Here is a 14,561-nt window from a genome sequence, read left to right as displayed (position 1 = left end):
TGTGCATTGTGGTTTATCAAAAGAGCAGTTTGGAGATGATAGGCTAGATAGAGGGCCTCTGCTGGGAGGGACTCACTGGAGGGCTAGGGATGGTGTTGGGGCTAGGGCTGGTGTTGGGGCTAGGGCTGGGGCTGGTGTTGTGGCTAGGGCTGGGGCTGGTGTTGGGGCTAGGGCTGGGGCTGGGGCTAGGGCTGGGGCTGGTGTTGGGGCTAGAGCTGGTGTTGGGGCTAGGGCTGGGGCTGGTGTTGTGGCTAGGGCTGGGGCTGGTGTTGTGGCTAGGGCTGGGGCTGGTGTTGTGGCTAGAGCTGGTGTTGGGGCTAGGGCTGGGGCTGGTGTTGGGGCTAGGGCTGGGGCTGGTGTTGTGGCTAGGGCTGGGGCTGGTGTTGTGGGTAGAGCTGGTGTTGGGGCTAGGGCTGGGGCTAGGGATGGTGTTGGGGCTAGGGCTGGGGTAGGTCTGGCACTGGGGTTGGGGCTGGGGATGCGGTTGGGGCTAGAGCTGGTGTTGGGGCTAGGGCTGGCGCCGGGGTAGGTCTGGCGCTGGGGTTGGGGCTGGTGTGGGGGATAGGTCTGGGGCTGGGGAGGCGGTTGGGGCTAGGGATGGTGCTGGGGTAGGTCTGTGGCTGGGGTTGGGGCTGGTGTGGGGGCTAGGTCTGGGGCTTAGGTTGGGGCTAGGGCTGGGGTGGGGGTGGGGCTGGTGTGGGGGCTAGGTCTGGGTTTGGGGCTGGTGTGGGGGCTAGGTCTGGGGCTTAGGTTGGGGCTAGGGCTGGGGTGGGGCTGGTGTGGGGGCTAGGTCTGGGGTTGGGGCTGGTGTGGGGGCTAGGTCTGGGGTTGGGAATGGGATTGTGGCTAGGGGTTGGGGCTAGGGGTTGGGGCTGGTGTTGGGGCTGGTCTGGGGCTAGGGGTTGGGGCTAGGTCTGGGGTTGGGGCTGGTATGGGGGCTAGGTCTGGGGCTTGGGTTGGGGCTAGGGCTGGGGTAGGTCTGGGGCTGGGGTTGGGGACGGGTTAGGGGCTAGGGGTTGGAGCTAGGGGTTGGGGCTGGTGTTGGGGATGGTGTTGGGGCGGTGTTGGGGCTAGGGGTTGGGGCTGGTGTTGGGGCTAGGTGTTGTGGCTAGGGGCTGGGGCTGGTGTTGGGGCTAGGTGTTGTGGCTAGGGGCTGGGGCTGGTGTTGGGGCTAGGGGTTGTGGCTGGTGTTGGGGCTAGGTGTTGGGTATAGGGGTTGGGGCTGGTGTTGGGGCTGGTGTTGGGGCTAGGGATTGGGGCTAGGGTTGGGACTAGGGCTGGCGCTAGGGCTGGTGTTGGGGCTAGGTCTGAGGTTGGGATTGGGGCTAGGGCTTGGGCTAGGACTGGGGCTGGGGCTAGGGGTGGGACTGGGGTTGGTGTTGGGGCTGGTGTTGGGGCTAGGGCTGGGGACTGACATTTGTGTTGGGGCTAGGGATGGGGCTGGGGCTGGTGTAGGGGCTAGGGCTGATGCTGCGGTTGAGACTAGGGCTGGGAGCTGACATTTGTGTTGGGGCTAGGGATGGGGCTAGGGATATGGCTGGGGTTGGTTTTGGGGTTGGGGCTAGGGCTGGGGTTGGCCTAGGGCTGGGGCTGGGGTTGGTGTTGGGGTTGGGGCCGGAGTTGGGTCTGGGGCCGGAGTTGGGGCTAGGGCTGGTGTTGTGGATAGGGCTGGTGTTGGGGCTAGGGATGGGGTTGGCCTAGGGCTGGGGCTGGGGTTGGGCTAGGGCTGGAGCTGGGGTTGGTGATGGGGCTGGTGTTGGGGCTAGGGCTGGGGATGGTGTTGGGGCTAGTGTTGGGGCTAGGGCTGATGCTGGGGTTGAGACTAGGGCTGGGAGCTGACATTTGTGTTGGGGCTAGGGATGGAGCTGGGGTTGTTGTTGGGGCTGGGGTTGGGGCTAGGGTTGGCCTAGGGCTGGGGCTAGGGTTGGGCTGGGCTGGGCTGGAGCTGGGGTCTGAGTTGGGTCTGGGGCCGGAGTTGGGGCTAGGGCTGGTGCTGGGGCTAGGGCTGGGATTGGGGCTAGGGCTGGGGTTGGTGTTGGGCTGGGAGCTGACATTTGTGTTGGTGCTAGGGCTGGTGCTGGGGCTAGGGCTGGGATTGGGGCTAGGGCTGATGCTGGGGTTGGGCTGGGAGCTGACATTTGTGTTGGTGCTAGGGATGGGGCTGGGGTTAGGGCTGGGGTTGGGGCTGGGGCTAGGGCTGGGGTTGGCCTAGGGTTGGAGCTGGGGTTGGTGATGGGGCTGGGGTTGGGGCTGGAGTTGGGGCTAGGGCTGGGGCTGGTGTTGGGGCTAGGGCTGGGGTTGGGGCTAGGGCTGGGGATGGTGTTGGGGCTGGTGTTGGGGCTAGGGCTAGGCCTGATGCTGGGGTTGAGACTAGGGCTGAGAGCTGACATTTGTGTTGGGGCTAGGGATGAAGCTGGGGTTGGGGCTAGGGTTGGCCTAGGGCTGGGGCTAGGGTTGGGCTAGGGCTGGAGCTGGGGTTGGTGTTGGAGCTGGGGTTGGGGCCTGAGTTGGGGCTAGGGTTGGTGTTGGGGCTAGGGTTGGGGTAGGGCTAGGGATGGAGCTGGGGTTGGTGTTGGAATGGGGTTGGGGTTAGGGTTAGGGGCTGGTGTTGGGGCTACGGCGGGGCGCTGAGTCTGAGGCTGGGGTTGGAGCCTCCATTTGTAAAGCAGCCCTAGTTGGCTCTAGCTCAAATGCAGGGAAGTGCTAGAGAATGTTTAGGGCCAGCTCATACATTTCACTGACAGGTGCTTTAAATCCCATGTCTAGACTGATGCTGCTGTGGCCTGGCTGCCTGGCTCCTGGATAGTGGATGACTAACCTATGTGATGAATAGATCCACAGCCCCATCATGTTTTATTCACTGTGTTACAGCACCATTGACAAAGCAATACCTCACAAGTGGGGTTATACCAAAATCTAAAAAGAAATGGAACAACATGGACAGGATGGAATCAGTCAAGTATAGTGGATGATAAGCAGGAAAAAAACACATCTCTGTTTGACCTTGAAACTCCACCATCAAACCACCAAAATCTCCAAAACCCAACAAAAGTCGCCCTGTTTACCTGTCCAGAAGCGCCTGTCTGCTAACTCTTGTCAGATGTTGAGTGGATATACTGTATACCCAATTTATGACTACACAATTGACAAGGGCAGAACAATCCATTGTGCATACATCTGCAGGATTTTTTTGGGATTCATCCAATTACAAATGAAACCTTGTTGACTTTCAGATTCTTGCCAATCCCCTCCCTCTTTTACACAAACACAAATACATGCGTGTGCACGAGCGCGCACACACACACACACACACACACACACCTTTCTCTCTCTGCTTCTTTGCTCAATATCAAGATGGAGAGAGAGGAATGCACAAATACAGGCGCAGACAGAGCTGACCCTGCCATGCACGATAAGGTCACCCCTGGGATTGGCCAGATTATCTCTGTCAACCACTTGGATAGAGCACAGTCAAAAGCAGTCATTTTCAGGTGTGGAAAATGTTTTAAATTCTTCACATGGTCGCTATTTGCTTTTCAAAGTGCCCTTGTAGTGTTTGGCTGTGAGCATTTATCAATTGCAATGTTGTAAATTGTTTTCTGTTTCTGGGCGAGAACACTGAATCATGTCTAGGGATGGGTACCGACACCTGGTATTAAACGGGCCCGGGGCTAAATTATGTAAGACCGTAGTATCGATAAGCTCTGACATTATCGGTTCTGACTTCAGTACTGGAGAAATTAAGAAAATACATTTCCTATTTATTATTGCTACATAAACATTATCTTGCACATTTTATCTCACTGACCGTTTCTAATTTGCAGTAAGATTAAGACATTCGTCTATGATGCATTTTGACTATTCCCAATCCAGAAGAGATGTCTCTGATGCTACAGCACACACAACACCCTGCTCTACATTAGGTATGTATGCTAGCAGCCTAGAGCCCACACATGGAGTTAACTAGATTATGAGAACATGGGTTCCTGATCAAAAGGAACAATTAGCCAGCTGATTGTTTAACTATGGGTGCGTTCAGAAATTCAATCACCATTTAAAGATTTTGCTACTTTTTTGTTAAAGTTGCGGCTACAATGAACCAACCCACTCCTCCCTCTAATACTGCTAGTCCAAGCCAAAGACCAGCCCAAAGACCCTTCCCGCTGGCAGCTAGTGGGAGGATGACTGAGGAGAGGGTGAATGAGTGACATCTAGCCGTGACCAAGTTCATAGTGAAAGGTCTACACCCCTTTGCAACAGTGGAGTCCAAGGGCTTTAGGTAACAGTCTGTCATTATATACTGAGTTGTATTCATGTTTAGGATAAAAAAGGGTTGTATGTTAGTCCCATCACTCCACAATAAAATACACAACAACACAATAACTAAATCATGAAAATTCAACACATGAAAACAATCTTTTTTTATTGTAAGGGAGATGAGCAAGGCACTCAACCCCAAATATACCCCTCCCTCCAGGAGTTACCTCAGTGACGCATTCATTCCTACCTGGTATGGTGAAGAAAAGGCCAATGTGATCACTGAGCTGAAGGATGAGCCAAAGCTGGCCATCACATCAGACGGGTGGACCAGCCTCTGTCAGGACCACTATCTCATGGTTACAGTGCACTACACAAACCATGACAGTTTAGATCAGAAGGTCCTCCACACCAGGACAGTGTAAAACAGAAGGTGTTACACACCAGGACAGTGTAAAACAGAAGGTCGTCCACACCAGGACAGTGTAAAATAGAAGGTCCTCCACACCAGGACAGTGTAAAACAGAAGGTCGTCCACACCAGGGCAGTGTAAAACAGAAGGTGTTACACACCAGGACAGTGTAAAACAGAAGGTCGTCCACACCAGGACAGTGTACAACAGAAGGTCCTCCACACCAGGGCAGTGTAAAACAGAAACTCCTCCACACCAGGGCAGTGTAAAACAGATGGTCCTCCACACCAGGGCAGTGTAAAACAGAAACTCCTCCACACCAGCACAGTGTAAAACAGAAGGTCCTCCACACCAGGGCAGTGTAAAACAGAAGGTCCTCCACACCATGACAGTGTAGATCAGAAGGTCCTCCACACCAGGGCAGTGTAAAACAGAAGCTCCTCCACACCAGGGCAGTGTAAAACAGAAGGTGTTACACACCAGGACAGTGTAAAACAGAAGGTCGTCCACACCAGGACAGTGTAAAATAGAAGGTCCTCCACACCAGCACATTGTAAAACAGAAGGTCCTCCACACCAGGACAGTGTAAAACAGAAGGTCGTCCACACCAGGGCAGTGTAAAACAGAAGGTGTTACACACCAGGACAGTGTAAAACAGAAGGTCCTCCACACCAGGACAGTGTAAAACAGAAGCTCCTCCACACCAGGGCAGTGTAAAACAGAAGGTAATCCACACCGGGACAGTGTAAAACAGAAGGTCATCCACACCAGGACAGTGTAAAACAGAAGCTCCTCCACACCAGGGCAGTGTAAAACAGAAGGTGTTACACACCAGGACAGTGTAAAACAGAAGGTCCTCCACACCAGGGCAGTGTAAAACAGAAGGTCCTCCACACCAGGACAGTGTAAAACAGAAGCTCCTCCACACCAGGGCAGTGAACAAAAGAAGGTCACCCACATCAGGACAGTGTAAAACAGAAGGTCACCCACACCAGGACAGTGTACAAATCACAAACTGGCAAAGTAGTGGCAGAGGAGATCTCAGACATTCTGGAAGAGTTTGTGATAGAGCCGAGCAAGATTGTAGCTGTGACTGTTGATAATGCCGGCAATACGGATGTTGCCATCAAGAGGCTACACATCCTAAAAATAGATGCTTTGCGCATACATTGAATCTGGCAGAGTAGAACATCTACCAAATGACTTCCATTGATAAATGGGCAGCCCATATCAGGGCAGTGGTCGTGTGGTTCAAGAGTTCCTCCATGTCCAAAACAGTCTTGAAAGAAAAGCAGCAGCTCCTTGGTAAGAAGCCATTTCAATCTATTAAAGTATTATTTTGAAATTTCAACATTTAACAATTTAATTCAATATAAAGGGTGTGGTAATTAAATGTATGTTGGTTTTTTGTTGTTGTTCAGTCCTTCCGCAACACTCACTCATCCTTGATGTCAAGACCAGTTGGAACTCTATCTAATGATAGAGAGATTCATGGAGCAGTATCCAGCGATCCAAGCAGCAGCCTTGGACCCACGACTGCGAAAAGCAATGACCAAGGACAACCTGGACCGTCTGAATGATGAGGACTTCCTTAAGACTGAGGAGTTTGTCCAGTTCATGAGAATCCTCTATACAGCCACACTGTGTGTCATGTGAAAAGAATGCCACCTGTGGACAGATCATACCCATCCTCCACAAACTGGAAGAGCACTTCACTGTGAAGCATGAAGATACAACATTTGTGGCAACCATCAAAGAGAAGGTGTGGGAGAACATATCCAAGCGCTAACAGGATGAGGACATTCAAGTCTTCCTGCATGAGGCCACAGCAATGGACCCCAGATTTAAAGGGAGGCCGGTGAGTGACGCCACCTGGGTCAGTCTGAGGGAGGCAACTGTTGAGGCCAATGTGACAAGAGCAACACTGGGGCTCTCAGAGGAACCGGAACAGACAGACACAGAGCAACAGCAACAAGATGAGGAGTCTGAAGGAGGAGAGGAAACGGAGGAGACATTCCCTCCATTGTACAAAACAAGGAGTGCCTTGGAGGAGCTGTTCTCAGAGGAGGACAGGGAGTTGAGGTCCAACAGGACACCTTGTCCCTCACCCTCAGCGAGCGTGTTGATCGAGAGGTGGAGCTCTACAAAGGCCTGCCTCCCATCCCCATGGCTGAAGATCCTGTGATGTGGTGGTGGGAGAAGAGAGGTACTCTGCCTCTCACAAACAGTGCAACAAGCTACCTCTGTGCTCAAGCCTCCTCCACCCCTAGCGAGATTGTATTTTCGACTGCAGGGAACAGAATAAGCCAGGAGAGGTCCCGACTTCTGCCAGAGAAGAACTGCTAAGAAGTGTTAGTCCTTCTACAGCCTACCTGCATGCCCCCCCATGTTGTTCTATACCACTGTCTTTTCTTCTGCAGCCTACCTGCATGCCGCCCCATGTTGTTCTATACCACTGTCTTTTCTTCTGCAGGAAAATATAGTTTAATTTATTTGTTTTACATTTCCATCATCACAACATTAGTCTATAATAGTGATTTGTTTTACATTTCCATCATCACAACATTAGTCTATAATAGTGATTTGTTTACATTTCCATCATCACAACATTAGTCTATAATAGTGATTTGTTTTACATTTCCATCATCACAACATTAGTCTATAATAGTGATTTGTTTTACATTTCCATCATCACAACATTAGTCTATAATAGTGATTTGTTTACATTTCCATCATCACAACATTAGTCTATAATAGTGATTTGTTTACATTTCCATCATCACAACATTAGTCTATAATAGTGATTTGTTTACATTTCCATCATCACAACATTAGTCTATAATAGTGATTTGTTTACATTTCCATCATCACAACATTAGTCTATAATAGTGATTTGTTTAAAACATTGCTGTTTATTTTGCTGTAAATAATTGTTTATTTTAATTTTATTTATTTGACAAAGGATTGTAGCGATTTGCTTAAATGGTGCAGGTGCCCTTTCATTTATATTTTTGGTAACTTTATACTACTAATATAGTGCTGTATTTACAACACTTACAAAACATAATTGCCCCTATCAAGATAACAAAATCTCAACTATCCTAATCCAACATTTTGCTAGTTGAATGAATCCCAAAGTGAAACAAAATTGTAATTTTTGACGGTGGCAGTTTCATGGCTGTGCTAGACATTAAGTCGGAGGTAGTCTGATGATGATATTCTGTAGTAGAGCAGATAGCACAGAGAAACAGGGACTGTCTGGAATGACAGGCCTGTCCTTGTTTTCATTCAGGGCCAGCGTGTTCACTGAGGTGGCTCAATTAAACATGACCTTCCCCTGGCCCTGCCATCACTAGCAGTCCTCATGTAAATGGCCGCCCTCTCCCTCTGCTCTGTCGCACCGACAACATCATAAATAAAATAATGCTTATTACCCATTTAGTAACATTCTGTATTCATGCCCTGATAGGCTATTTAAACATACAGAGAGGGAAGAAAATCCCCCTCCCATATGCTTACTGAGGCTTGACGTTATCTTCCCCTCAGCATTTGATTGATAATAGTGTGTCCATTTGTTTTGGATTCACTACAGAGGTCAATTTTGTGTTTGCTCTGGGTTATGGGGAGTTACAGAACAGAGCAGCTGAATTTCACTTGCAAAAACTCCTCACAGTGCAGATTAATAGCTAAATGAAAACACTATTTGGGAAATACGTTAACAGTCAACAGTCTTTATTTGTACTATTTTATACATTGTAGAATAATAGTGAAGACATCAAAACTATGAAATAACACATATGGAATCATGTAGTAACCAAGAAAGTGTTAAACAAATCCAAATATTTTTGTAAATCAGATTCTTCAAAGTAGCCCCCCTTTGGCTTAATGACAGCTTTGCAAACGGCATTCTCTCAACCAGCTTCATGAGGTAGTCACCTGGAATGCATTTCAATTAACAGGTGTGACTTGTCAAAAATGTATTTGTGGAAAATCTTTCCTTCTTAATGCATTTGAGCCAATCAGTTGTGTTGTGAAGGTAGGGGGGTATACAGAAGATAGCCCTATTTGGTCCATATTATGGCAAGAACAGCTTAAATAAGCAAAGAAAAACAACAGTCCATACTTACTTTAAGACATGAAGGTCAGTCAATACGGAACATTTCAAGAACTTTGAAAGTTTCTTTAAGTGCAGTCGCAAAAACCATCATGTGCTTTGATGAAACTGGCTCTCATGATGACCACCACAGGAAAGGAAGACCCAGAGTTACCTCTGCTGCAGAGGATACGTTCATTAGAGTTACCAGCCTCAGAAATTGCATCCCAAATAAATGCTTCAGAGTTCAAGTAACAGACACATCTCAACATCAACATCAACTGTTCAGTGGAGACTGTGTGAAACAGGCCTTCATGGTCGAATTGCTGCAAAGAAACCACTAGTAAAGGACACCAATAATAAGAAGAGATTTGCTTGGGCCAAGAAACACGAGCAATGGACATTATAGACAGGTGGAAATCTGTCCTTTGGTCTGATGAGTCCAAATTTGAGATTTTTTGTTCCAACCGCCGTGTCGTTGTGAGACGCAGAGTTGCTGAACAGATGATCGCCGCATGTGTGGTTTTCCACTGTGAAGCATGGAGGAGGAGGTGTGATGGTGTGGGGGTGCATAACTGGTGACACTGTCAGTGATTTATTTAGAATTCAAGGCACACTTAACCAGCATGGCTACCACAGTATTCTGCAGCAAAATGCCATCTCATCTGGTTAACGCTTAGTGGGACCATCATTTGTTTTTCAACAGGACAATGACACAACACACCTCCAGGCTGTGTAAGGGCTATTTGACCAAGAAGGAGAGTGATGGAGTGCTGCATCAGATGACCTGGCCTCCACAATCACCCGACCTCAACCCAATTGAGATGGTTTGGGATGAGTTGGACCGCAGAGTGAAGGACAAGCAGCCAACAAGTGCCCAGCATATGTAGGAACTCCTTCAAGACTGTTGGAAAAGCATTCCAGGTGAAGCTGGTTGAGAGAATGCCAAGAGTGTGCAAAGCTGTCATCAAGGCAAAGGGTGGCTACTTTGATGAATCAGAAAAAATCTATTTTGATTTGTTTAACACTTTTTTAGTTACTACATGATTCTCTTTGTGTTATTTCATAGTTTTGATGTTTTCACGATTATTCTACAATGTAGAAAATATTACAAATAAAGAAAGGTGTGTACAAACTTTTGACTGGTACTGTATAACAAATGACTCATTTTGCATAAATATTTCAGAGAGAAAATATACAGTACAGTAAATTCAATAAGAATTGAAGAATATCTTACTACAAGTATTCAAGCTGTCAGGGTGAATACTTGTAGTAATACTTGTGGTCAGGGTGACAGTTTAAAAAATCTGTATTATCTATTATTAGGCTAAGAATCGGAGTAATCTGTGGAACGCTGAGAGAAGGGACTGGGAGTATGAGAAGGGTGTGTGTAAACTGTGTGTGTGTGTGTGTGTGTGTGTGTGTGTGTGTGTCAGGGAATGAGGAATAAAAGAGGACGAGGATTGATCGGCTCACAAAGATGTGATCAGACATTCAGGCAAATGTTTATCCTGATATAATCAGTATGCCCTGTCCATCCCACTTGGCCTTACATCCTCTGGGAGCTGGAAGCAGGGGGTCGCTGCAGTCTCATCCAGCCCCATTGCAGGCGAGGAGATCTGGGCTAGTGGTAGAGTAGGGAGAGGGTGGAGGGGTGTAGGGATCAGGCTCCTGGTGGCTTTCAAATGGCCCTCTCTCTCCCTCTGTGTGCATGCAGCCACACATTCACAGCCCTGTCACTTAAAGCAAAGCAGATGCCTACATTCAATTCCAGCTTCACAATTGGAAAAGCCTTTTGCAGTGAAACGTGAATGGGAGCAGGGCACCGAGGTCTAACCGGTGTCGCTCTACAATAAAAGGGAGGCCTTGTTTCGTGAAGGAGGGAGAGAGACTTAACCCTCCCTCCCTCTAACACAGAGAAAGGCATTGGAAATATGCCAACTCAATCACATTGCTGAGCACATAAACAATGGAAAGAGAGCGAGCTTCAACCATATGGTCCCGCTATACATGTCAGGCTCTCAATGTGTCGTTCCTGTAATACTTGAGAGCGTTGTAACATGTTTCTGCAGGGGTGAGTCCTTGGAACGGGTTAAAATACAAAAGCCAGAAATTCCTTTGAGACAGATGAAAAGTCAGATGGTCGCTGTATTCCAGATGTATCAATTTCCTTGGATATTCTGTCCATGCACTGGCAGGGGTGCCGGCATGGAATGGGCCGTGTTCCAAAAGCTAATATTCTGTTGGCCGGAATAATGCAATTATTATTTTCCTAGCTATCAGCCTAAGCACAGAGTGCCATCTGTTATACAAAGCAAACATTCACATCTCAATTGCCCAACAGACAGCTGCATGGTCACACGTCCACATCACCACAGAACTTTGCCAATCTCCACATCATGCCAGCACTTTGCCAACACAAGAATTTAGAGGGGGTTCCATGACAGTATTTGGATTAACAGGGTCAGTGTCCTTAATGGCACCCTGTTCCCTACATCCCCCATGGGCCCTGGTCAAAAGTAGTGCACTACATAGGGAGTAGGGTGCCATTTAGGATGCAAACAGGGTCTTTAAAAGACAGATTCCTCTACAATCCTGATCTACCTAAAAATGCTACACAAACACATGCTGAATCAGCCGAGCCCAGAGGTTCTACTAGATCCCAACTGCAGTGTCTGTCTGCTGCAAGGCATGTATGTCTTTCAATTCCATGGCAAGCTACAACAATTCCAATGGCACAGTTACAGAACTGTTAAATACCGCCATTATCTGGGATAAATTGTTGCGGCAGTAGTGGAGTTTTAGCAGGCAGATACGTATAAATTACACCAAATTTGTCTAATAACAACCATTATCCCTTGTCCAAAAAATCCTTTACATAGCCCACTAGTCTCTAGCATTAACACACTGTACAATTCAGTTTTGATACTTTCCATTCTATTACAAAATAATGCCAAGACCATTCTAGAACGCCTGCTTCCTAAAAGGGGAGCTATGGTCACTGATTAGTCATGAAGACAGAACATTAATTCACAGAACTAAGACATACACTTAGACACCTGCGATTAACTGGGGGGGACAGGGGATTATGCATCATTTGCAAAACAAAAATGGTAATTCTGACCATCTGTTTCACTGAACTGACTGGCTGCACAACTGGTGCCATTATGAGAGCCACTTCACACTAGCACAGCCCTGTCCAATACAATCTTTAAAATCAAAATATGGTAATACGTTTACAGACAGTTCAGACAGACTAAGGTATCACACATCACACGCAGCATTCTGGACTTTACAATCATCAATGATCAGTTAGCTCAATTGAAAAAGTTGAGTTGCTGGAACTTGATTTCAGACCTTATTCACTAGATACATATTCATTGATTGGTTTTGTCTACAAGGCTATTAAAAGTGTTACTGTAATAACTTACTAATTTCCCTGTACTATATGATCTTGAAGCAAACAGGTAATTCCGTAGCGAGTCCTAACTTATGACTTCATTAACACTGTGTTTGATATGCAAAACATTTCTAGACATTGAATATTTTTCATAAATCTGCTTTAGATGGTCAGCCTGGCACCATTAAATGCAGAATCTTGTCAATATGAAAAAGGCTTAAAAACCCTCCTAGATCTAATTCATGTAGAAAATAATTAGCAAAGATGTTAAAAAGAAGTGGCTTGGCAGACAGATTAAGTGGCTAAAAAGTAAAACAGCAATTAAGATCATGGAGGGTTAGTGTGTACACATGTTAGATTATACAACTGACTCATACAAGGCAAAAATCGCAGAACTGTGTCTCACACACGCACACACAAACACATATGCACACGCACATGCACATGCACACACACACACACACACACACAGACACACAGACACAGACACACACACACACACACACACACCACTCTCTCTAACTGCTGATAAAACTATGAACAAGATAGCTACTATGTCACGTAGCCCAAAGCTTGGGGGACCTACTTGACAATTAATCAATTATTTGATAGAAATCATTAATACATCTTTACTTGAATTCATCTGTAGATAGATGTGGCTAGAACCTATACACTTTTCCTATTTTTAATTTGGTAAACTGATTGCCTTTTTGGTCCTTTATATTGTCGTGTAATATCTAATTTAGCGTAACATTGTCTATGCATTCTCTCAGAGATTTCTACATCATAATGTTATTACAGAATACTTCATTATGAGTCCTGTAATACAAACACACACACGCTGACCACTCTACTATTTGGCTACATCTATTGGCTATATAATGGTTCATTATTGTTATACATTTTTCACTGTGAGGGAAATAGTATGTGGCTCAGTTGGTAGTGCGTGGCGCTTGCACCGCCAGGGTTGTGGGTTTGATTCATGGGGCCACCCAGATGCAAAATTCATGCACGCATTACTGTAAGTCACTTTGGATAAAAGTGCATGCTAAATGGCATACTGTATATTATATAATATAAATGGCATATATAATGTAAATAGAATATATTATATAAATGGCATATATTAAATATACCTAGACACCTAGATATAATGCACTAGTCTCCTAAAATAGAGCCCTGGACAGAAAGCAGGCTCACCAGTACCTACGTACAGGGCATGTAAATCATTTGGCCACATCTATTGGTTATATAATGGTCAAGTCTATACCTAGAAATATAATTTGGGAGATAGGCTCTGTATGGTCTCTAGTCATTATTCTATAGACCTGTGTGTGTGTGTGTGTTTGCTCTCTAGTCTGTCTGGGACAAAGCTATGGTGTTTGGAAACATTTAGAATCTTCAAGGTCACTCCCCCTGACGTTTGACCTCTGAGACGGCTCAGTCTGTTTATTGACATGTACTTGAACCGGCCAATAGCAGACGAGGACCTGTTAACATACCACTGAGATGAAAAGCACCTTCTGATAAAATATGCAGCATTGATGGCTGCAAATTAACTACAGGGCGAACAAGCTGATGAGATGTTAAATTAGCTATAATATGTCTGAATTGTCTTCTAGCGGCCACTGATAAACAAAAGAAACAGAGGGAAAAAGTGCAGTAGTAGCAACAAGGCATTGACGGTTGTTGCACTCACCTGTGAAAGACCCAGGTATATAGACACCGTCTCAGAGATGTACAAAAACCTTGCCTCCTTGTTTAGTGTAAATACAAATCCATCCAGGGACTGTGGGTGAGAGAGAAAGAGAGAGACAGAGAGGGAAAGAGAGAGAGAGATTGTGTTAGATGAGGTGTATACTGGTGTACTGGTACAAAGCATGTAGAGGGAACCCTCTGAGTGTTGTCTGTCTGTCTGCCTGCCTGCCTGTCTGTCTGTCTGCCTGTCTGTCTGCAAATCAAAATTACACCTCCTCATGTGGAAGGTATTAGCTCTCATGATGACAGTAGAAATGAACAGTGTGTGAAAGCAGGAAAACAACAGTAAGCAAACCCAAGTTGGCACAAACAAAGATAATAAAACGTACAGCACTTCAAACATATCATCATGATAGTAGTCCATTCCAGTCCATATCCATATGATGTGTGTTCTCCCCCTGCAAAGTCTACTAAAATGCCAGGATGCTGGTAGGGTCTATTCAGTATATTGATCCATTCCACACCAAGCCCATGTAATGTGTGTGTATTCTCTTCCTGGATAGTCTTCATCCAGTCAAAATCCATGTAATGTGTGTTTTTACTTCCTGAATGTTGTATACTCCAGTATGCCGGTTCAATGTCTAATGACGGCCCTGCTATTGGTTCACGACAGGAACCTAGACACTCTGTTCTGAGCCAGC

The 14,561-nt window shown here is 46.5% G+C and overlaps 1 protein-coding gene and 1 pseudogene across 2 annotated transcripts in view; one reads left to right on the top strand and one right to left on the bottom strand.

The window, feature by feature from the left end:
* LOC110505776 (neuronal PAS domain-containing protein 3) overlaps positions 1 to 14,561 on the bottom strand; it is a 481,806-nt gene that overhangs the window by 137,552 nt on the left and 329,693 nt on the right. For both annotated transcript variants that reach the window (XM_036963003.2, XM_036963005.2), the window contains one exon: positions 13,862 to 13,951. In XM_036963003.2, coding sequence (XP_036818898.1) covers positions 13,862 to 13,951 — 90 coding nt within the window. The remainder of the gene's footprint in view (positions 1 to 13,861; positions 13,952 to 14,561) is intronic.
* On the top strand, positions 6,137 to 7,015 carry LOC149972133 (E3 SUMO-protein ligase ZBED1-like; annotated as a pseudogene).

The sequence above is a fragment of the Oncorhynchus mykiss genome, chromosome 25 (assembly GCF_057628025.1).
Source record: "Oncorhynchus mykiss isolate SJ-2025 chromosome 25, ASM5762802v1, whole genome shotgun sequence".
Lineage (NCBI taxonomy): Eukaryota > Metazoa > Chordata > Actinopteri > Salmoniformes > Salmonidae > Oncorhynchus > Oncorhynchus mykiss.
This window is presented reverse-complemented; position numbering and strand designations above follow the sequence as displayed.